The sequence below is a fragment of the Prosopis cineraria genome, unplaced genomic scaffold, assembly GCF_029017545.1.
Source record: "Prosopis cineraria cultivar Desert tree isolate PC_DT_omini unplaced genomic scaffold, ASM2901754v1 PC1, whole genome shotgun sequence".
NCBI lineage: Eukaryota > Viridiplantae > Streptophyta > Magnoliopsida > Fabales > Fabaceae > Prosopis > Prosopis cineraria.
The window spans coordinates 54,785,271-54,809,530 of NW_026555332.1; the positions used below are offsets into that span (position 1 = coordinate 54,785,271).

Below are 24,260 nucleotides of genomic sequence, written 5' to 3' on the forward strand. Positions count from 1 at the left end.
AAATTTATATTTAATTGACCACAACACTTCTCATTATGACTAACGCCAATTGATCCTCATCTGCAAATTCTAAATTCAGTTATATCTGAAACTTTATACCACTAAACGGGACAGACACAACCGTCTAGCTGCAGCCGAATTGCACCCTACCACACACGCCGTCTACAAGTATTTGTCAGACCCTCCTTTTCCACGCAAGACTTGAACACGCATACAAGAAAACGCAGAAGATAATGATATTAAAACTAGTTAATCGTAACGTGACTAAATATATAAATCTAATTTTGTAAAAGCACAAGAGAAAAAGTCTTCTCCAAGCAGGACATACTGCCTGTGACTTTTTTCCCAAGCTCTCGCTGGCAAACAACAGTGTTGCTTGCCTTACTCCCGACCGTACTTCGTTGAATTTGTGAAGTACTTGTCTCGGACTTCATCAATAAATAAATAAATAAATAAATAAATAATTGATGTTAAAAGTCAACACTTATTAATTAGCAGCTGCCACGGAAGTCTTTCATTACTCATTGAATTACGTTCATCATGACCTCTCCAACATTCCTGGATTCCGACTCCAAAGTCATCATACTCTGTGCCATTGACAAATGCCGACTGAAAAAGGCAAAAAGCTTGTCACGAGGCGTCCATGGCGGAAATATTCTTTTCAAATCTGAAAGCCGGAAATATTCTTTTCAAATCTGAAAGCCAATTAGACTTACATATTTTATGTCTTTTGATTTGACAAGGCGTTATCCCCCATGAACAATCTCTCTCTCTCTCTCTCTCTCGTACAGTGGTTCTTAATTGTAATAAAATCTTTTCTCCATGACAACCCTTCATGAATCTTTTTATTGTTTAATGTCGTGCCGAACAAGAACCAAATATGGGTTTGGTCACCTAACTCTTGGTCCCACCAGGATAGCTCTTGCAATTTCTCCATCATCGTCAGCCTCCATGCTTCGGTCCATATTTTTGCTGATGCAGTGTTCAGTTGGAGACGTCTTCATGCCTGAAAAGCATAGCCAAAAGGAAACACTGAAGACAAAATCTTGTAAAATGGAGATAACAGAGGCCAGAAATGGTTAAAGCCTTTATCAAGCAAAAGAATGTTTGAGAGGAACGAAATAGAAGATCACGTGCCTGCAAGGGCTTGACTAGTCCATCCCATGAACTTGTGTCCAGCTCCTCTTCTACATTCTGATTTAAGCATAGGTCAGGACTATCATATTTAGCCCTTCTATGCTAAAATAGAATGGTCAGCAGAAATGGCTGCTGCTCCATTTTAACTTTACTGATTGATTCATTATCATCTATTACTTTACTTTAATGATTTTCTAAGGTCAGGAAAATATTACTTCGAGTGCGTTCTTTTAGCTTCGCTAACAATGCAACTCTCGGCCGCACGCATCACTGTTACAAATTTCTACTTCATGACGATCGTTACTTGCAAACCAAGAAAGGAAACCGCTGCTTTACTCATTAGCTGCAATTAGAATGGTCAGTACGAGTTTTTTATTGGATTTTCCCACGCGAAGAAACCGACTGTATTTGTTGCACTATTTGTAGTTGAGAGTTTTTTTAGGCCGCTGATTGATGAAAAGAAAAGCATTATGACAAAAATTCAGATGATGAGGATGACAGACCTCTATAGTCAGGTTAGACCGCAGTACAAATGGCTATTACGTTTATTAAATGTAAACACACGCAATGTTCAGAGCCTGAACTAAACTGTAATATTCCATGATTAAAACGATGCAACTTCCTATAAATTCTACACACCCACTCACCTTCCTACAATGCGTCTTGAACAGCTATTAATCTCCAATTGAAATAACTGAATCTACCTATCCTCTCTTGAAATAGCTGGTGTAAGCTTCAGCATTGCACAGCGCTCAAGGTCCAGCACAATACTGAGTACAATGCATATGTTCTTGTAAAGCTCTTCAAACCACTGAGGAAGAAGACCCCAAAAAACTGAAGAATGCTGACCAGCCAAAATTCTGGTTTTGGATGGCTAGGATATCTGTCCGCCATTGATGAAGTTTGGCCTAAAAAAGAATTACCAACACTACCCCGTACATGTGTAATTTGTCCTGTCCTTACCTCGGGAAACAAAAAAAAATTAGATAACCAATATGGGTCAATAACGACTAGACGCCTACAAATTACAAAGATGAACATCCACTGTCTGACATGAAATGGTGGTCAAGTGCCATCAGGCATCTCCAAGACCCTTTATCCCCATAGCTGCTATTATGTACCATCAATCAGTAGCCTCAAGAAGTTAAACTAGGCTTAGCAGCCCAAAAATTTACATGTCCATAGCCTCTGAATCGAATGCGTTCAAGGCACGCCTTTCAGCCCATCGATGAAAATTTAATTCACTGTTGAAAACACAGCCTTGAAGACATCATCCTAGCATTAGAATCGCGTTCAGCTCCTTTCTCAGGAAGTTAAAATCACAAGTTATTCATCATCCACCGAAGACATCACTGGAATTCCCTTGGTAGAAAAACTAGAGCACACAACTCGTAGTTGGTCACCTATCTCATAGTCCCTTTTGCCATCTTTCTGCTTGACAAGACAAGGATGATTCAATAAATGAATTCATTGGTTTATTGTGCACATGCAATCAAGATAATCGGAAAGAATACAATGTCATCAAAAGGAGGATACGATGATACAATTTAGTTCCAGTAAAATACGAAGCATAGATTTTAAAAATTAGGAATAGGAATCACAGGGATAAAGTAATGCATTTCATCCACAAGCGTTGCTGTGACAAAATGTATGGTTGCAGAAATGGCAAACAAGTAGAGTTGTAGGGACATCGAAATACCATGCAAAAATCATAAAGTCTGATTTCCTACAAAGCAAAGTAACACAAAAAGCTGACTAGCTTTTTCCAGCAACAGCATTGGAGAAAAGAATTTAAGGCCTAGGGAAAGGCAGGTACAAGGAAAATCATGTTTATTTAAATTAAAAAATAACACTGACCACTAATATGTATAAACATGCAAAAAGGGAAAATCATAACTCATACCTCAAACCTATACATTCCTCGGAGTCCTCCCCCCAAATCCAAAACCAGACCATGTGCACGAATTTGATCAACTTTTGCAGCGACTTTTGTTCCAATCTTCATAGCTTTTGGTGTTACCACCTTATCTCCAGCTTCGTTCAGCACTGACGGTTTGGACTTCTTAGATTTCTCATGGGCAAAGGGAATGGAAAGAGATGATAGAGAATCAATCACATCCTGAGCCAGATGAGATGTACTTGGTGTAGAATGAACTGCATCACGAGACCTAAGAGATTTTGACTTGCGACCTAGCTGAGACCCATTACCAGATTTGGGGTTCTTCTTTGAAGACTTATTCAAAGACTTTTCCTCCTCATCACACTCTGCAGCACTACGTATTAAAATTGATGGTTTTGTCTCACCCACCTCATGTTTGCCAGTGGTCAATTCAACAGAATGTTGCTCCTCTTGAGTAGCATACTCATTCCCAACTGGGGCCCAAATGTTGCGTGTTTCTTTTGTGTCCAGGACAGATTCTTCAGCGGCATCATTAGTCTCCATTCCTTCAGGACAAGGCAGAGTTGCTTTGAGGGATAATTTAATGTTGCCACGAACATCCTGGCCTATGCACAACAAGGAAAGCTGCTGGCCAACAGATACCACGTCTGAAACCCGTGAAACCTAATGAATGGTGTAAGGAGTAGTTAAGAGGATGAACTCTGAAGGCCAATATATATATGTCCCATGTTCTTTGATGGCAATTATAGTATAACCCATGCGATAATATGGCGCTTAAAGATAAATGCATATTCCTATGATACTGTGCATTAAAACATATTTAAAGAGTCAAGAGCGGAAGAATTGAACTCTTGACAGCTTAATCATGAAAATGAAACACAACATCAACTAGAGCTTATTCCCCTTGCATTGCACGGGCAGTTCAGGTCAATCTATTGAGAGATGGCCCAAGCATCATTAATATCAATACCAAATTTATAGCAAGTGACCAATTCATCGGACTTTAAAATATAAAATCTATGATAAGTCACAATGTTCATGACAAAAATTGTGAACAATGCAACTCATTCTTCAGATTCTGTGCAGCGCATGAAAGCCCGCTTCATTAATTATTTTATTAATATCTTAAACAGAAGCAAGTAAAATACTTAAAACCACACATACCGGTTTATGTGACAATTCAGAAATATGGAGAAGGCCCTGCTGCCCACCATTGAACTCCACAAATGCTCCATATTCTTTGATAGAAGTTACAACACCTCTGTAGATGCCTCCAACTTCAATCTCCCGACCAACTAAGAAGTCAATCTGAGAAATAAGGTGTTTTTAGGGTATGCAACTGTGCAGCTGGACAAATATTCAGAAAAATAAAATAATTGAAGACAACATAATTGCCAAATTGTATCATTATGTCTGTTCCTGACCAAACCTGGAGCGTGTTTGGTTAAACTTTTACAACCCCAAAACCTAGGTTGTAACCCCAAAAAGCTAGTTGGGGCTTAAATATGCTGTTGGGATAATTTTTTTATCAAATGGCTTTTACCTCCCAACCTAGGTTATAACAAAAGCTAGTTGGAGTAGTTTTTGAAGTTGCATTACCAACTTGCAGAAATGTCATGTGCTCTCTCTCCTCTTCTCCTTTTTTGCCATTCAACCTATTTTCGTTATTGCTCTCTTCCCCCCTTGTATGTTCCTATTTAATGTACTTTATATTCTTATTATTTTTATTGTGTGTGTGTGTGTGTGTGTTATATGTACGAGGTAAAACAGTAAAAGTACACTTTTAATTAATCTTATAATTTTGCATAAGGTTTCATTTTGATGCCTTAATTTTATGAAGTTTTTTTTATCCTCTAACCCTAACATTATTAATTTCATTAACCGAACATACTGATAAGAAATTCTCAAATTATAATATTTTAATCTAATCTTTTTTTAATTTTTAAAATTAAATTTCATATGTGAACATTGAGAATGTTCAAAAAGTTATAGAATTTAATATTTTGTCATTTATAAATTTATTTTAGCTTTTTAGAATTTACAAATAATACTTAATTATGTATGGACTCTTTATTTTTTAAAATTGTAAATTAAAGTTTAATATTTTACCTTAAAAGGATCAAATTAGACACAAATATATATCATAAAATTCATAACCTTTTCAGTCATTAATACATCTAAACTTGCTTTTGAATTATATTATCCAAACAAGTTTCAGTTTGTCAAACTGATTTTTTTAAAAAAAAATATATTCAAACATAAATTACTATACAATAACTAACTTTTACTCTAATTTCAGTTTGCAAACTCCAATTTATTCAAACTTTAGTTTCACAACTTTTAATCCAAAGTCCAGACACAACCCTTCTAGAACTAAGACGTGTTTGTATGATATAGAACTACAGGGATGATAGGCCAATGAAAAATACAATCAGATGGAAACTATTAGCTCAAATGAATGAAAGGACTACCTTTTCCAGAACTTTATCCATTACGGATTGATTCTTAGCAATTATTGTAAGTGTTCCATCTCCTACAGACATCCGTGCACCTGATTACAGTAAGCAATACTGTCAGTAGGCATTTCACTGATAATATAGTGCTCTATTGCCCTCTTTTCCAAAAAAAGGACTTTAAACAATCCATCATGAAAAAAACTTCTTATGCAAAACATTGGCATACTGATAAGCAAAAAGAATGAGAGAACTTTCCTGTAAAACATATAATGGACTTAGTCATTATCTAAACATTTGAGTCATCCAAAAATTGAAGATCATATCTTTTTATAGACAGCAAAGCAATTGTAAGTTTTCAAGATACATCCACAGAAAGTTCAGATGTTAATGTAATATTACTGTTTAAACTCAACAACTGACGAGTAACATATATAGGTGAAGATCGATTCCTTCCTAAACATAAGTTCTACCCAGGAGAATAATATCAGGAAACATCCAAAAGAGGGAAGCAGACAAAACCAATAAGTTACTGGTGGGATCAGGGGCGGATCCCCAGGGGGGGCCAGGACCCACCCCAAACTTCTTTTCTTTTTTTTTTTTTAACATAGGCATATGTATTAGCTGTTAAGACTTGCGTAGCACATCACTGCTTTTCCACACTGATGGCCCAAAAAAAAAACAAAGAAAGAAAAAGTTCCTCTCATGGCGCAACCCCATATGAATGCTTGCGAAGTTCCAACAATATACATATCTGAATCCTAATTAATCGAAAACGCTATCAACTTTTCCATTAAAATATTTCACCAAAAAAAAATCATTAAAATAGATAAGAGAAAGGTATCAACCTTCTGAGTGTGTATGTTTTAGGTGGTGTTAGCAATTATACTTACAATTCAAAATATAAAATTTTTTTTCAACTAATCTTAATTCAAAATATAAGAAATTTAGTATTTGTTAAAAAAATTCCATTTTACCTTTTGTATTTATTAACTTGAATTTTTGTGTATTTTGTGTATTTTTGTGTATGTAAATTTATGACCTTTTTTCACTCTTAATAAATTATAAATAATGGTAAAAAGGGGAAAATAATTTTTTTCATGATAAAAAATGTTTATATTTTAGACTGCAGGGAGTATCTTTTTAAGATAAGAAAAGGGAAGCAAAGAACAAGAAAGGGGACGTCCGTGAAGTGAAGTATTTTGGCCCCCCTCAAAATTCAAAGCTAGTTTCACCCCTAGGTGTGATAGCCTAACTAAAAACACAGGTGGGGTATTAAGAGCACTAAAGAAGAGTCATCTTATAAGGGAAGTCTAAGGATATATTGAAAGAACCAAATTGAACACCTGATAGATAGTACAAAACAAATGAAGAAAGCCTGACCATGTGAGTGGGAAAAAATGATACAAGAACTCCAAAGTCTTGGATTATCAGATAACAGTTAACAAGAAATATGAACCTCAAAAACTAATTTAGAAGTACAATTTGAAAGAACTTTGCTACACAAATCAAGGTTGAATGAACCTGTTTCCTCTTCAATTTTACTCTTAACAGCACCCAGTGGCCCAATCAGGTTGCGAAGAACATCATTGCTGTACTTTAAGGTAGCTGCATCAACAATAATATATTTCAAACTTGGAAGTTACCGTATGTGATTAGGAAACATAATTAAAAAAAAAAAGACAAAGCCAAAGAAGGATAGGAAAAGATGTCAAACCTAGTCGTGGAGAGTTTCGATCAATCTGAGTGTGAGGTGCATTAATCTCCTGGTTCATGTGGTCAATAATCTGAAGACGAGCTTTACGGGCAGGTTCCAAACATTCACATATGATATCTAGAGGAATTCCAGCAGGTTTTATATCCAGCTGAATAGCAGTAACTCCTTTTCGAGTTCCCGCAATCTTGAAGTCAATGTCACCCAAATGATCTTCCAAGCCCTTAGAAAATATAAAAGTTAATATTCTTCCATGAAAGCAATACCTTGCTTTTTCAACATTTTCTTCCACTTGAAAAATTAAATATGTGGAAGGATGACCAATGAGTGACAAACCATACAATTTTTAAATCATTACATCTCTTAAAAATCGTTAGACATAACTATAAAAAAATGATTAATGAATCCTATACTGCCTTTTGGTAGTGAACACTTGAGAAAAATAGAAAGAAAGAAAGAAAGAAAAGGGGGAAAAACTAGAAATAGATATACTTCAATCTAGCTAAGACAACCAGCTGGAACAAAAAATACTCAATAGTTCATGGAAAATACCAAAATATCAGTCAATATACGATAATCTGTTATTTTGCCACTGACAGGATCAAGTTCAGTAACAAGACCCACAGAAACACCAGCAACATGTTCACGAACTGGAATGCCAGCATCCATTAGGGCCATACTACCTACAATAAAGAAAGCTAATATATCAGATGAATATCATGAAGCATCAATTCAATTAAAAATCCAAGTAAACAACAGATATTAGATACATTATACGTCCCTCAAAAGTCACAGAAATAATCAGATTATAAGAAAATCTAATCATGAACTTTCAATCTTCACTTAAAAGCCTAAACATTGGAGTTGAAATGGTCCGTGAAAAAATCCACACAGACAAGGATCTAGCCAGTTAATAACACTAACTGCTGCCCTGCTGTTAGATAGTTCATGTCGTGGTTTAATCTTCAGAACAGTGGAGTAGTTTAAATTTTCAAAGTCCATGGAAGATACAATCTTGACATAAGTGGCTCTCAAATATGAAAACCGCAATTCAAAATATCCAAATGCGCAATTGTGAACCAAATTGCAGCACTCCAGTAGCACTTACACAGAAACATTCCAAGATAGATTGTTTTGTTATTACAGTTAAATAGAAAAAAATTTCCAACGGTCAATCACAGAAATTGCCTCTCACAAGTTCCTCAATATAACTCACATTAAGCATCTTTAACAAAAGTTATGAACAACCTAGAAGCTGAAAAATACCTAAGCAGCTGGTAAGAGAAATATGTCAAAGCCTTAAAGAGTAATGTTATAAGGTATTGTAAATTTGATGTCAAAAATAACAGTTCATCAGTAATATTGATATTTCAGAGGTCAGAGCGCTGCTAAAGCTTTACTTAATACTTTAAAATTCAACAGTTGGAAGCATCCTGAATTATCACCAAATCTCCAGGACATGAATATCAACCACATAGATGACCTTCCGTGCAAGGACGCGCTATTGATAGTACGTGCGACAATTTTTATCAGCTTCATCACTTTGCAATTTGATAGGCCTGGCTTAATGTTTTTTTTTAATTCCTACTAAAAAAAGATTAAGAAAGGTTTCATTAAGTTCACATCATCCTTAAAAAGTAGGGGGCAAGTAAATTGATGCCTCCCACTATTAGATCAAAACTCTAATCCTATTACGTTCCCCCTAAAATCTCATCCCAAACTCATACCTAGAGTATTATTAGACCTTACCCAGGCTTCAAATGATCCACCATCATTTAAAACTTCTATACCCAAAAAATCCTCAACATTATTCGCCTTCCCTCTTACCACTAATCCCTGAATCAAAAGGACTTTTACTGGCTATCATACAAATCTGCGTTAATGAACTCATGCATCATTCGTGTCCCTGGTTTTAAAGAAATTATTTATGCATGTTAATCACAAATCGTCTAAAAAGGTCACAGGTTATGCAGATCAATCAACATGTGCCCCTCAAATTATAGATTTCTACAGTGGAAGAAGCACTAGCATGACATGATTAGGTACCAATTCAAACTTCATCAGCAAGAAATGTACAACATAAATGATAAAACTTGTGAAGATAAGAACCTGAATTAATCATTTAAATTTGAATCACTTATGCTACAACTCTCTGGATTGACAGAGTACCTCCACAAACTGTTGCCATTGATGTTGAACCATCGGAAGCCATGACTTCTGAGTTGACTCGAACAGTATATGGAAAATCGTCTTCAGGAGGCAATACAGCAAGAAGAGCTTTCTCAGCAAGAGTTCCTGCAATACAGCAAATAAGGCAACATCTAATTATTCTACTTCATTGATGAATCCAACCTCTTATTATTTTAATTAATCAGTGAAGGTTCTTTATATGTCATTTGGTATTTTCAGGTGTTTTCATAATGCAACCTCCTGTTCATTAATTTATAGTTCAGGATACAAAAACAAATAAGCCTAACCCTGAATATATCAATTGACAATATACTAAAGCAATACAACAATACATCATCTAATATGAAACCTTTTTTTTTCACAGGAAAGAAGAATTATCAAGACAGAAAAAATTAAACTGAAGAAAGATCAGGAGTCCTCCTTGAGAAAAGAAAAGGCAGCAGAAAGAACTAAAAGAAAAATTGGGAAACATCAGTATAAGAGGGCTCTCTAGACCTTCGGCGTATCAGAAAGACAAATCCTTTAAAGCTGAAACCAAACTAGAAGATAGAGAAACATGTCTATCCAAAATATGGATTGGCACTAACTAATTAATGGTTAAAGGTCTTGCAGTAAGCCCAAACCAAATGCACAAGCAACAAGCAGATCAAAACTCCACAACACTCTGCACTCCTAATTTTCAGTGGGCAGGTAATACCAAAGGTGAAACTAATATTCTGATTCCTTCTAGTTCTATGAGAAATTGCATTGTAGATAATGATCATCAGTTCAAAGTTCAGTAGTACCAGATCTTACATATTTATATAATGATTGCAAGCCACGTGGGTTTTTTAGCATGTCGTCTCTCCAGATACAAATATTTAATTACAATAAGAAGCAATATAAGTAATTTTCATCATGTTAGCTAACATTACAACACTTAACTTCAAAAGTTGCACTTTTCTTATTTTTCTATTTAAAAATTTGAAATGCTAAGTTGATAATTTTGAGATTGATTCTTTTGTTAGAAAATGCCGCCACACTTTGGATGCAGGCAAAGTCATAAAAGTTCAGTTCCTATGACCTTCTCAGAAGGCTGTTCAAAGTTGCATCCGTTAGAGCAGTTTCTTAAAAAGAGTTCATCAAGAGAATGATTCTGCTCGCAGAAGGGCATAAAAGTTAGTCTGAAATTGGACTGATCAGTCCACTTTGATAATACCAAGACAGCCAAAAAAAAACAGCTGCCAGTTTTGACATCCCATCACACCCAGTGCTGATTTTCCTATCAGTTGTACTACATATAATAAATGTAGCCTCAAGGACCAATTCAACTAAAAAGCTTAATCTGTTATGCAAAGGCTAGGCTAATGAATAGTGTTCCGATATATTCTCACACATACCCAATAAGCCAATACCTTAGACCCACACCCACCAAGGATGACTCACATCAACAGATAAGTGTTCTCTTTCTCTCTCCTTATATCTACCACACTGCATCCCAGAACACTAGATAGGCAGCTAAAAGCACAACACCACCACTGAAGCTAGGGCAGAACTACGGCCACAATCTACATGAGGCAAACAGAAATCCACTCTTCGTGGATTTATTATTTTGTCAGCACCAGCCAAAGCTTATGCACTAGGATCCTGTGTTGCCTATCCAATTAGATTTTGAAAGATAAAATCCCACATTCCTAGGGCCAACATATTTATGTTTTACCAAGAGGGCATTATGGGAATGACATATAGTAGCATCATCAATAATCAATAATATAAGAATTCTATTAGGTATTATGAAGATACAGAAAGTAAGTTTAATCTTTTATTAGTATCTTTCACCACTTCTTATATAGGACTATTTTTGAGTCCTATAAGTGGCTTTCAGCTGATAGTTTCTTCAGAAGGACTGAAGCGTGTCCCTTGGGGATCTCCAAAGGAAACGGAAGGCCTACTTCAGTTAAAGAATCTAGGCAGTACTTTTTTCAAAAACTTCTGTTTTGAAACGATCTTTTTTCTTTTCTTCTTGAAGGTAGTATTCTCTACTCTGTTCAATGAATTCTCTCTCCATTAAAAAATAAAAATAAAAAAACTATTTTCCCTGTATAAAAAGCTACAATGAGATCTTGCCGAATGGCAAACAAGAGTGGAGGCCTTTGTCGCAGACATATCCATTAACTGACTTTGTAACAAAAATTTAAATTTAAATTTAACTTCTTTACCATGTCCAACTTCACGCCTGTTCAAACCAGTACGTTTGCCAACTTCATTTGTACAGAAGGGTGGAAAACTGTAATGAAGCATAAATCGCTTTGTTGGAGGGCCCACTAAAGAATCCAAGCGTTGAGCATCTGAAGGTGCTCCAAGAGTTACTGTGCAAAGGACCTGTTCCACAGATAACTCAGAATTAAAACCATCAAAATATGATGGTGAACGATAATCAAAATTACAGGATGTTTTCTTGGAATGAAATACTGATCAATAAATCAAAAGAGATTACAAGCTAATCAATAACTTGAGAGAGCCTCCTTTCATCATCCACCACCTTCCTACAAAAAGGTGGTGGTTAATCAAACGTGTAGAAACTACCCACCCAGTCTACTGCATTCCTGGCCAAAAAATGGGCTCAAAAATTACAGAATTCAAAATCAGAAAATATCAAATATAATTAACACCTGCGTGTCTCCACGAGAAAAAAGTGCAGATCCATGCAAAATAGGTAAATTTCCAGCTTCACAATACAAAGGCCTAACTTCATCAAGCTGTCGCCCATCAACTCTAAATCCCTCTGCAATAATTCTTTTTCGAACAACCTATATTTTATGAATATGCAAATCACCAAGTAACTAAAGGAGATATACCAATTAGGCACATATAATAGTCAATACATAGCTATGATACATAGATATAAACTAAATTTTAAAAATTGAACATTAATTGACAAAAAAATGGGAGATTTAGATATTAATTACTAATAATGAGGTGATTTTTTTTTTCACATCCCTTTTTTAAATGCTAATTTAAAATTTTTTTATTAAATTAATTGATAATTGATTATTTGATAACTGCTTAATACAAAAAACACACTAGTGTCACAGACCAGACTGGTTCGAGCCCACAAACTAAATTAATGACCTATAAACCAGAAAGAACACTCTTCCATGGACACAGGTCAAGAAGGCAAGAATATGTGGAAGGATTTATTAATTGTTTTGTCAGAATAGGCATCAAGTATCAACTTTTCATTATGGCTTTAGGGAATTGCAGTACCGGTTGTTAAGCCATATCAACCCCAACACTAGACAATGGCTTAGACACATCCCAGTCATGTCTAAACTGGCAATACAGGATAAAAAATTGGCAAGTACTTCTGACAGGCATCTAGCTTTGTCCAACACATGTTGGTATTCAACTAATATCCCACACTAGTGAACCAGCCGTTTAAAATCTAAAGAATCCATGCTTTCTATATAACTTATGAGGCAATAGTAAATAATACAGGATAAAGTTTCAGCGACATAGAAAACAAGAAGCACATAATATGGCTGAGAGCTTGATTACCACTCACTAAAAGGGTATTGCAGTTTATTTTAGCTTGTTCTAAGGTGTTTGTACCTTCTTCCTCACTGTGTCTACCACCTTTGGCAAAATTTTTAAGCTTTCTTCATCACATTCTTCTTCAAGGACTCTTCTTACATCTTGTGTGATCTTATCTAGTGCCTCTCCACGTTCAAACTGGGTATAAAAAAAAAATCATAAACATGGCAATAGAGCAACAAATATAAACTTCCAAAGCATGAAAAGCACAGCAAGAGAAGAAAAAGGGAGCATGCAAGAACACCTTTCCATAATTAGGATCAGTAAAAACAGCTTCAATAGGTGCTTCAGCCAAGTTACTGACTTTCTCCAGTGTATTGTCTAACAGCATGGACAATCTGTATTCCTTCTTAGATTTACCAGCTTTAGCAGCTAGTCTGATTTGAGGCTCAATATACTTAACTGCCTGAACAGTTGGAGAAACAGATCTCAATAACTTTCAATTACAAAAGGAGACAGGCAAATAACAAGCTTTGGAGTCACCTCAGGATGAGCCAGCCTTAATCCAGCCTCTAGATCTTTTTCAGATATTTCGCGAGCTTGCACATCAATCATCAGAGTTTTGTCCCTTGTACAGGCATACACCAAGTTTAGATCACTTAAATTTAGCTGCAGTACCACAAAGAGAGCCAATAAGAAAATGGCAAGGTATTGAAACAATCAGTCAAGTATACTTATTAACAATGCCAAACATTACAGTCCTTCCTGATGTTCTCAATGAAAAGAGCTTGCAATGAGGCAAAGTTCTCTTTCCCAATGCTTGAAAAATGTGTTTCTCTAATTGCATCCAGTTTGTACAGAGAATTGACGCACTTTAAGATATGCACATTTGTTTTAGGAGGATAATCAAAGGCAAAAGCTCTTTTTTTCCAGTGAAAGGGCAAAGCTCTTCACCAGTGTGCAATTATGCTGTTACTTAGAGCATATGGCAGAGAAGAAAAGCCATAAATTTGGCAGATGCCTTCAGGGGCATAAAGCGATGCTTTTGACTTCTTTGAAATGCACAGCTAACGGCTATTCTTGAGGGGCTTTTCTGCTGGGTATGCATTGAAATTGGCAAGCCTTACTGACCTGATGGGTTGTTTCCTGCTTGTTTTAGTCTTCTATTTATTAAGTTTTTCTTATGAGGGTATGTGAGCGATTATGCAGGCCTAAAGACACAGGCACACAGGCTACTTAATCCGGTTACAATCTTAGAGTATTTTTATCCTCTCCTCAAGTACTTCTTTCTTTTCCTCCCCTACCTTATCTGATTACAAGTAAATCCAAAGAATATCAAACTAAATAAAATTTGAAAAGGCAAATGCTTCTAAGCAAGTTATTTATCAAGCAACATCTTCTAGACTTTGACAATTGTTATTAATTTCTAGAATTCCAAGACACGATATAAATTAAATTTTTTGAAACACGACAAAACACCTAAAAAATATTAGCCAACTACTTTAAAGTTTAAACTTTCAAGATAAATTAAGAAAAGTACTGTGCAACGTAGATGAGAAAATATTTGTTCACCAAACACGCAAAACAGCATGTTACAAATAGAAGAAGCCAACGGTAATGTAGTTTACCAACCACTGCTATTAGCACATGGAACCATGATGTAACATAAATACATACATACACACACATATATATATATTTTAGATTTAGATTTAGATTTCTTGAACTGCAGCACTATAGCTAAAAAATATTTTTGAGTGCTTTAGAACTTATAGCAAAACATAAGAATATACAATATTATGCAATTTGATGGAGAAAAATACACATTCTTCTCCAACAACTGTGTGAACCAGCGTGATACCACATAGAAGAAGCCAGTGGCAATAAAACAAGGGATACTTTTACCAACTATTTCCATTTGTAAATAACCGAATGTCAAAAACTACCCCATCCATGGTTGAATTTACAGCAACAGTACAAACCACCGCAATGCCACATAGAAGTTGATATATAAAACAAGGGATGATTTGCCAATTTAAATCTGTAAATAACCAACAACACAATAGATGTTATAAACTACCTCATCCATGGTTGGATTTACAACAAACTGCCCGCTTATCCTTCCAATACGAACCACTCCTATGGGGCCGCCCCAAGGAATATCTGATAACATAAGAGCAGCAGATGAAGCATTAGCTGCCAGTACATCTGGATCTTGATTTCCATCAGAAGAAAGAACACTTGCCATTACCTAGGAAAAACAGATTATTTTGGTGGAAAGGAGTACTTAGCAAATGAGTAAATGGATGAAATGTGAATGAACAAGAATTAATTAATCAACAGCAAAATACCTGAACTTCATGATAAAATCCAGCAGGAAATAGTGGTCGAATTGGTCGGTCAATAATGCGACCACACAAAAGTTCACGTTCCTTTGGGGCACCTTCCCTCCGCATGTACGTGCTTGGAATTAAGCCTTGGGCAAACTGCTTTTCTTGATAATCAACCTAATAAGAAATGAAATGTTATAAACATCAACACAATGATCAATGTTGTGTGTCCCCACATGGACTGAGATAAGATGGAGACAAAGGAGCAAGTGATTTCCAATCAATACATATAAGCAGAAAGGTTACCAAGAAAGGCTCTAGATACCTATTCGTTCAAAAATGGAATGCAATGATGTATAGCCAAAAATAATAAGGACTCTGTATTCAAGTATAGAGGCTTAGATGATATACCTTGCTGCAAGTGCTATTCTTTCCAGACAATGATCTTTGTATTCTATCAAAGTAAACAGTGTATATTTTTTATCAAGCAAATATGTTAAAGCTGGAATGTTCCAGTTGTATCTTTAAATTCGATTTATTCAATTCTACATACAGCAGAGTAACTTCCAGCTTTGGAGTAAGCAAGACATTAAAAGATAGCAGTTCTTTTAGGAAATAGTACTGATAGTGGCTGTCGAGGGTAAGTTAAAATTTGAAAATATTCCAGCAAACACACGATGAACATAGATATTCCCAGCTCTACTTATTCGTGAAGTATGAAACAGTGAACACAAATATGGGCCTATAGCCAAAATAGGCACATATGTGCATATGTATTAATTAATAATAGGGAAAATAAAGCAAACTCAACTTTGCCGGGGGGCACTTGCAAGTTAGCCATGACTATCAAAACAAAATAGGCACCCATGTGTTATCTATCTGTATTAAAGGACATAATTGTGTAACTCTGTATTATATTACTAGTTAATATATATGACTGACCTGGTGTATCGAAGGTACCAAGAATTTTCCACTTCAAACTCCTCTAGAAATGACGTGGATTATTAGGAAAAATAGGAAAGTTTATGCATAGTGAAAAGTCGGGCGTTTATTTTGATTTCGAAAATTTGAATTATTTGCAAGTGGCCGAGTCGCTGGGGCATTGCTATATTCTGGTGATATAATCATGACTTTGAAACAAAGAACCCCACTCCCTAAATAACTACATATCAGAATAACCCACTCTCATCATGATGAAAATAAAAATTAAATTACAGAAAGCATATTTACGAGAGCATTTTTTTTTCCATGTTTAAATTCATACAGTACCCATTTCTATGGAAAGGAGGAGGATTAATAGATAATGGGGGTGAGGACATCAAACTCGTAAATGAGCGTGTCGACGTACAGTGAGGGGTAAGAAATCACGACCAGTATCTCCTTTAGCCGAGGTAACTGTGGACAAAACCTTGGTCTCGCCCATACCCAGGACAGCAGCACCATTCGCGAATCGAGCAATCTTGCCAGTTTCAAGAGTTATCAACCGTGATCCTATTTCAAATTCTTCTTTGAAGACGTCCAGGACCTTAGTTCCAGCAATGGGAGGGTCAGGATCGAGCTGGGATTGAGTAGAAAAGCCGAGACGTCCACAGCAAACAGTGCGGAACCCAAAGTTTCGCCATGTAAGGAAGTGAGGGAGAGTGGCGAGGAGTGGGTTGGCCCTGCTTCTCACACACGCCATGGTGATCCGAAGAAAGGGAAATGGAGTGAGAGTGGGAAGAGGGGTTTAGTTGAGAAGCTTGGCACTCGGAACCGAGTAGGGTTTAGGGTTTTAGAGCCAGGCCGTGGGAAGGTAACATTTATGCCGCTACGCTGGGCTGGGCCGCTTTTACCGTTGGAAGGGTGGAGAGGCTTGACGCTTGAGTGAGTCGCAAGTTTCCTTTACGCTCGTTTATTTTTATTTTTTTTTTGGGGGGACAAAAAGTCATCATGCAGTTATTTGAGTCGTAAAATTTTTTTCTAAAAAAAAATAATGCATCTATATAATTTTAATTAAAACTACAGGGATTAAGTTACACTAGGTTGAGATCAGTAACTGAATTTTAATTAAGTCAAGATTACAGAAACTAAATAATTAAATTTTCATTGAAATAGTATAATATAATTTTGTATAAATCATATATATGCGTTTATATAGTATTCTCAGTGATATTAACATTGATAGTTTTCTGTTGATAAAAAAAATAGTTTAGTTGGTGAAGTGTTTGAGCTTGAGCTATTCTTCATAGTCGATTTTATTGTTTTTAAAAAGCATGTGTTTTTTTTGTCAAGAAAATAAAAATTTTCTGTTGAAAAATAAAATGAAGACATGAATTAAATTGTTTAACCTTAATTTGGGTTGTTTATTATAACTTTTTATTTTATGATTTGAATAATTACTTCAAAAGATGTGTGTGCGTATTTAGAGCTGTTAAGAATAACATCGCAATAACAATGTTTCCTAACTACGTGAGGTTAGTTTAATTAGTAAGAATAACATAACTACATATTTTATGCGAATGTAATAATTAAAAAGGAGAACAGCATAGCTACATGAGTGAAGTGCTAAATTGTTAGACATTTAAGTTAATCAGACATGTTTATTACACTTTAAGTCGTCTAAAAAAAATATTAATATTTAAAATTTGACAATAAAATCATCCTCACAACTTCCCCAATAAAACAAATAACATTTTTGACGACTCATTTCACGCTAAATGGTGAGAAGGATAAAACGTCAGTGACGAGGTACAATGCTACAAATTGGACAGGCATTGTGCTATGGCGCTTATTTGAAATTTTGTTATAGTTGCTCGTTAAAAGATAGATGTCGGCAAAATTATCCCCTGAGAATATCATTTTATTCCCCAAAGCCCAGCTCAAGGTTATAAGTTCTATCCCGCCCATAATTTCAGACTATTAGTGCATGTCACTTTAATTCAAAAAATAAAAAGGTACCAATCCATGAAAATATTTAAAATCGTGAAGTTGAGGTGAAAGTTAGAGTAGCTCGATAGCATGAAAATGAATGAATTAATCTCTCGATGGCTATTTTTCATATTAAAGGAACAGTAACTTTCACGTCAAGGAAAGCATGATGTAGTTATGTGATACCCGAATGAAATGCAGTGAATGGGGATGTGAATCAATAGCGCTACTAACAAGAGCTTGTTATTATCATCAATTAGAGTTCACGTGTGGGAATTGGGAACCTACAAGCACTTGTGTATTTCAGTGATGAGAAACATTAAATGCTGACTCATCAACATGAGAAGAAATGAATAATTGTGTGTGTGTGTGTGTTTTTTTTTTTTAATGGAAGTTAATAAATAGGGTCCATAATCAAGGTCATAATTGGAATTTTAAATTAAATATGAGGATCTGGGACCTAGGAGATCATTATCCCATTGGCACGATGACAATATCGTAATATTTATTTCAGGTTTGACATAGTCAGTTGGGCTAGCCGTTGAGTGATTTAATTCACTGCCATTCACAAAGCTTGATTGACATTGTGCGAGAGACTCTCTCGTCTTTTCTATGTTAAGCATCAATATCTGATCGGACATGGAAAGCATCTGGGATTTATGAGACATTCATCATTTAATAAAAACATGATATTCATGTGACATTAAATATACATTAATTCCGACATCAATGATACTAAAGAGAGAAAATGCAATAAATTAAAAATGTATTATATTATAAAAATAAAATTAATTAAAATAATATCATGTAAGATTTTATTCAAATGACTTTAAACATTTTAATTGAATAGACTACAAATAACATGATGAACCTAATCTACTCAAAATTTCTTAAGAGTTAAACCCCTTGTTGCAATTTAAATCTAAAACTCACAAATATATGATCAAATAAATTCACTTGTTCATAGAGAGGAAATAAGTTTCTATTTTCTTGCAAGATCAATCAATATGTGGTGAATAGAGGTGTGGTTGCCCATCTCCCTGACCTCTTTGGCTTCTCCCATGAAACTCCCATTATTATTAATTATTCTATTAATCTTATACTCAACTCCCATTTACGAATTCATGTACCTAACCAATCTGCACACACGCTCTTCTAACATAATTCTCCTATCCAGTTTAAAGCTTGCAATGGGCATTAAGGGGTAAGGCTCATGCTGTTGGACGTGTGTGTGTGTGTCATTTTTCAAACTTCAAAAGGGAAAATCACTATGAAATCCCATAGGAGTATTTAAAATACCCTAAAGTCCTGTAAAATCACCAAATAGCTAACAGGTTCTTAAGAACTTGAGGATGGATAAGTTTAAAAATGCAATAATCAATTTGACCCTTGGAATTAAAGAATTTTTTTTTTGCATGCACACATTCACATAATTCATGGTCAATAATACTGAAGATTGTCAGCATTCATGATTGCCAAATATCTATTATTGTTGATCAGTGTAGGGTAATTTTCACTTCCTCATATCCATGACCACCTCCTTTGTCTTCATCTGAGCGACTTGGGTGTCCATAGTCTACAACTGCAAGACTTCATCAAGAGAAAATGTATAATGATTGCTGAGTAGGTAAATGACTTTTACATTAATGAATGATTCTTGTGCGTTAATAATTTCATTATTGTTTGAAGGTGTCATGATGACTTCATTAGTTTTCATTCGTTTTGCATAGCTAATAGGCATAAGAGAATCTAGTACAGCATTGATATATTGAAAGATCTCTGATATGAAATTACATTATGCATTATCAATATGCTTGTGTTGTCATTATGTTATAGGCAATTGCCAATACACCGTGTTTTGTAGGTTAACTCGTAAGATAGCAAGTTCTTTTAAAAAACATATAGTATGTTATGTTTTTTTATATAAGGGGATATTTTATAGATGATGCCCGAGTATATGGTGCAAGATTGATCTATTAAAAATTTTTTATTATGAAATAATACTATTGGTTGTCAATAATGTATGCACGTGTTGTCATTATGCTATATGTAGTTGTTAGTACACTATGTGTGGTGCAGGTTAACTTATAGGATAAAAAATTTTTATAGAAAAATATATTATGTTTTTTTATACAAAGGGACATTAATTTTATAAATGATTCCCAAGTATCTGGTTCAACCTTGATATGTTGAAAAGTCTTTGTTATATAATAACATTGTGTTTTGTCAACAGTTTATTTGTGCATTGTCATTATACTATGGGTGGTTGCTAATACACTATGTGTGGCACAGATTGACTTATAAAATGACAAGTTTTTCTTAAAAACATATATTATGTTTTTTTTTCATAAAGAGAGACATTTTCAAAATGATGACTAAGAAAATATGCAATATGTTGAGGGGGTGTAAAAACAAAAACAATAAAACAAGGGATGACATATGAAGAGTTAATACAAATGGTATAATCAATTATAAGGGATAAAAGCAGTGTAATCCAATTAAAATTCACAGTTAGCATTGATACAAGCATACTTGTAGATCTAGTTGATGATAATAAAGTGAAACATTTGATATAGTTAAAAAGTATATATGCATATGTAGTTGCAAATAAAAATGATACAATATAAGCATCTACAAATTACATAATGGAGGATCAATATGTGTAAGTTGTCTCATTTTTTTTAATAATGTAAATAATGTTGAAAAGTACGATTACTAATGTGTCATTGAATACATGATTGATATTTTATTGGGATGTTTAGATGGATACTCTTTATTTTCACCAACTATCAATCCTGAGATTGAAGACTCACAATTGGCATGTGTAATACAAAGAATACCTACATCAACACCTCCAAGATAAAAGGTTTATCATTATGAAAGATGTCATGAGATTGGTTATGCTTCCAAAACTTACAAAAATTCTAATCCACGTTAGAAAATATTAGAGACAAGTGTGCTTTTGAAAGAAATTCATATTTTGATAACTTTTGTTACTTGTTAATGGATAATGCCTAACTTATCAATATCTATCGCCCTATAGCCAATGACTTTTGATAAGTTGTCAACATATTTTTTTAACTTGTTCATTTTTAAAGAAAATTACTACACCTAATATATTTGCCCTTATCAATGGCCAATGTCTAACTTGTTAATAAATTGACACCTTGTAATCAATGACCATCTGCAAGTTATCAATAGAACCTTGTAACCCATAATATTTTGTAATCTAATAAATTGCTACATATAGCTTGTCAATAATTGTTGGCCACTTGCCAAACACTGTTTGCCACATTAACAAACTTGTAATTAGCATTCATAACAACATTTACTGAGTTAACTATACAAAACAAACTAACTATACAAAAGTATATGATTATCAATAAATTCCACTCTAAAGTCAATTCATGACTTAACTCGTATATTTTTCATTTCCTCTTTTTGCTTTCTTGGGATTTTTCTAACAAGGATATAGCTTCGCTCTCCTTTATGTTATTACAATGATTCAATAGCCACTATAAGCATTCTACCTTCTTCTCTTGGAGATCATCCAGCACCACAATTTAGTTTTATAAGGTACAACAACAATGTGGATTTTTTTTCACAAGCTACGTCATATAGTCTAGAAGTAGAGCTATAGTTGGGAATTCGGATGAGTTAGGCTTATTTGAGTTCGGCCTGAATACCTTAATTTTATTTTTTAAAATTAGTTTTAAGTAAATTTTATTTTAAAATCAATTATTTTATTTTATAAAAATTTGAATATTTAAATGATGTATAAAACTTAAATATATAGTATTTTAGTATAAAATGATCTAAAATGTAAAGAATTAATTAATATTTATTATAGTTTACATATTTAAAAAAATTATTTGGGTACTCAAGCCAATCCCAAACTCGATCTAGCTTGGATTGATTTTTTTTCAATTTGAACAAAAAATTCATTTTTTATGCACGACCCTAAAAAATTTTTGAGTAGGTATAGGCTAGCTGAAATTACTAGCTCTGAGTAGAGCTATGGAAGATGACAACCAAGTAGTCAATATTCTCCTAGATAAATTTTCAAACTAACAACTTCAAATTCGTATATATAAATCAAAATCCCAAATGCATGGAATTTTAAATTTCTTTATACATTTCAAATTAATTTCTTTATTACAACCCCAAGCATTTACAAGCACAACAATAGGGATAGGCAAAAATGACCTACCATTATGGTTGAGCATGTATAATGGATCCAGTTGAATAAGTTTAATAGGTTGATCAAACAAGTTGAATGAATTTTTGTCACCGTTAAGCCGCCGATGGTGTGTATAGTTTCAAAGTTTAAGAAAGGTGAGTTTCAAAGTTTTGAGTGTCATGGTTTGCGACGAGAACATGACACAAGTGTAATATAATGTTATAGCTAGCTTTAGTTGGCAATGAGCTTTAAGGGTTACAAGGCAATTTTTTGAGTTTCAAGTGTCATGGGTAGGTTTTAGTGGGTAAGTGGTGGAAACAGAGTGATTTCCTTGTATTTTAATAAAATGAGCATTTTGGTAATTGTATTTTTAAACTTATTTACCTTTAAGGGTGTGTTTAGTTCGAGAGAAAGGAGGGATTTTAATGGAACGGAGGGGAGGGACTTTAATGGAGAAAAGGTGAGGAGTTTGATATTACAATGTTTGGTTTAGGAGGAGAGGGGAAGAAAATAATTATATATGGTAATTTTATCCTCATTTTATTAGTGTTTAGATACTAGAGAAGCGCATTTGTATTTTTTGAACTTATCATGAAGGATATATTGGTCAAGGTGTGACAAATTTTACCCCTCCCCTTTCAATCCCCCAAATTTGGAGGGGAGGGTTTAGAGGCTAAATTTTAAAGCTAAACAAAGGGGGGGACAAAATCCCTTCTCTCCCCTCCCTTTCCCTCCAACCAAACATTCTTTAAATTTCTTAAAACTTGACAGTCATTTGATAATTTTGTGGAATTTTTGTGAATTTTGAATGATTTCATGGGACCTCATAGTAATTTTTCCAACTTAAAAATATAACTAATTAGAATCATTTTCAATTAAATGTTCTCCATAATAATTATTTAATAATATGGTGTCAGTCTCCCCTCGAGGGGGGAATGATGCTAAATTTAAGCATACATAAATATAGTCATAAAAATCATCTACTATAGTTTTTTTTAGAAAAAAATAACCATTTACATTGAAAGAATCGTTAAATCATTAATTTTGAATTGTGCCATTTCCTAATTTATACTCTCTTCATTCAAAAATGTAAGGTAAGAAATGTAAGCATACATTAAGTTAGATGTTAAAAAATGTAAGGCATTTTTAGTTTTTTGAGTGTAATTATTGTCTTTTTTTTTTTAAGTGTTCCTATTAATGGTAACTTTATTATAAGGTAGTTAATAGTGATAAATATAAAAAGATAGGGTTAGTTTTAGAGTAGGTAAGAAATTTATTAGGAGGTGATATTTAGTTAAAAAATATCTTATATTTTAAAACGAAAAGATTATATTTTATATTAATATATTGATTGATTTTCTTTAGTCAATCCATTGATTGATATTACAATTTCTTTGTTTGATGTTTTTTTATAAACCAACATAACAATTAATGGCATTTTTATTTTCCATAGTATTCACATAGATTGAATATTTTTTTTTTTGTATTATAAAAGGTGTAATTCGTTCTAGCTTTGATTTTGATAGTATAAACTCTGGCCAAAAAAAGATTTTGATAATATACACGTGGGGACATTGACGTTTTATATTAAAAAAAGTGTTGATATAGATTACCAATATATATATATATATATATATATTGCATGAGAGCATCTAGTATCCAGTTCACAAATGTGGGGTAAGTATCACTCGAGAAAATTTACCACATTGGCTACATTTTTAAAAATTTAAACTTAAAATCTTTAATTAAGTTAGGATCACTCTTTGCCAGTTGACCAAAGTGTTCGGTGATGATATATACATATACATACATTGATATTTTGCGTGTAATATTGGTTTTTGGTTATTAACAAAATGACTTGTTTTTGCTCAAAAAAAGATACTGGCGGAGGAAAACGATGCACGCGGTTGGCAGCTGCAATAAATAACCTCGGCCG

General features: G+C 34.1%; 1 protein-coding gene across 2 annotated transcripts; it reads right to left on the minus strand.

The window, feature by feature from the left end:
- Window positions 1-1,653: 1,653 nt before the first annotated feature.
- On the minus strand, window positions 1,654-17,006 carry LOC129317248 (polyribonucleotide nucleotidyltransferase 2, mitochondrial). 2 transcript variants are annotated; one of them, XM_054961618.1, is made up of 16 exons: window positions 16,586-17,006; window positions 15,259-15,414; window positions 14,988-15,158; window positions 13,451-13,576; window positions 13,212-13,373; window positions 12,986-13,105; window positions 12,046-12,183; window positions 11,593-11,755; window positions 9,374-9,499; window positions 7,757-7,887; window positions 7,208-7,427; window positions 7,015-7,098; window positions 5,509-5,588; window positions 4,202-4,345; window positions 3,041-3,700; window positions 1,654-2,568 (listed from the first exon to the last, which is right to left on the minus strand). In XM_054961618.1, the coding sequence occupies exons 1-16, from the start codon at window positions 16,916-16,918 to the stop codon at window positions 2,464-2,466; spliced, it is 2,919 nt and encodes a 972-aa protein (XP_054817593.1). In that variant the 5' UTR covers window positions 16,919-17,006; the 3' UTR covers window positions 1,654-2,463. The 2 variants fall into 2 exon arrangements, with proteins under 2 accessions (XP_054817593.1, XP_054817598.1); XM_054961623.1 differs by having other exon boundaries at window positions 16,507-16,727.
- Between the last annotated feature and the right edge of the window lie 7,254 nt (window positions 17,007-24,260).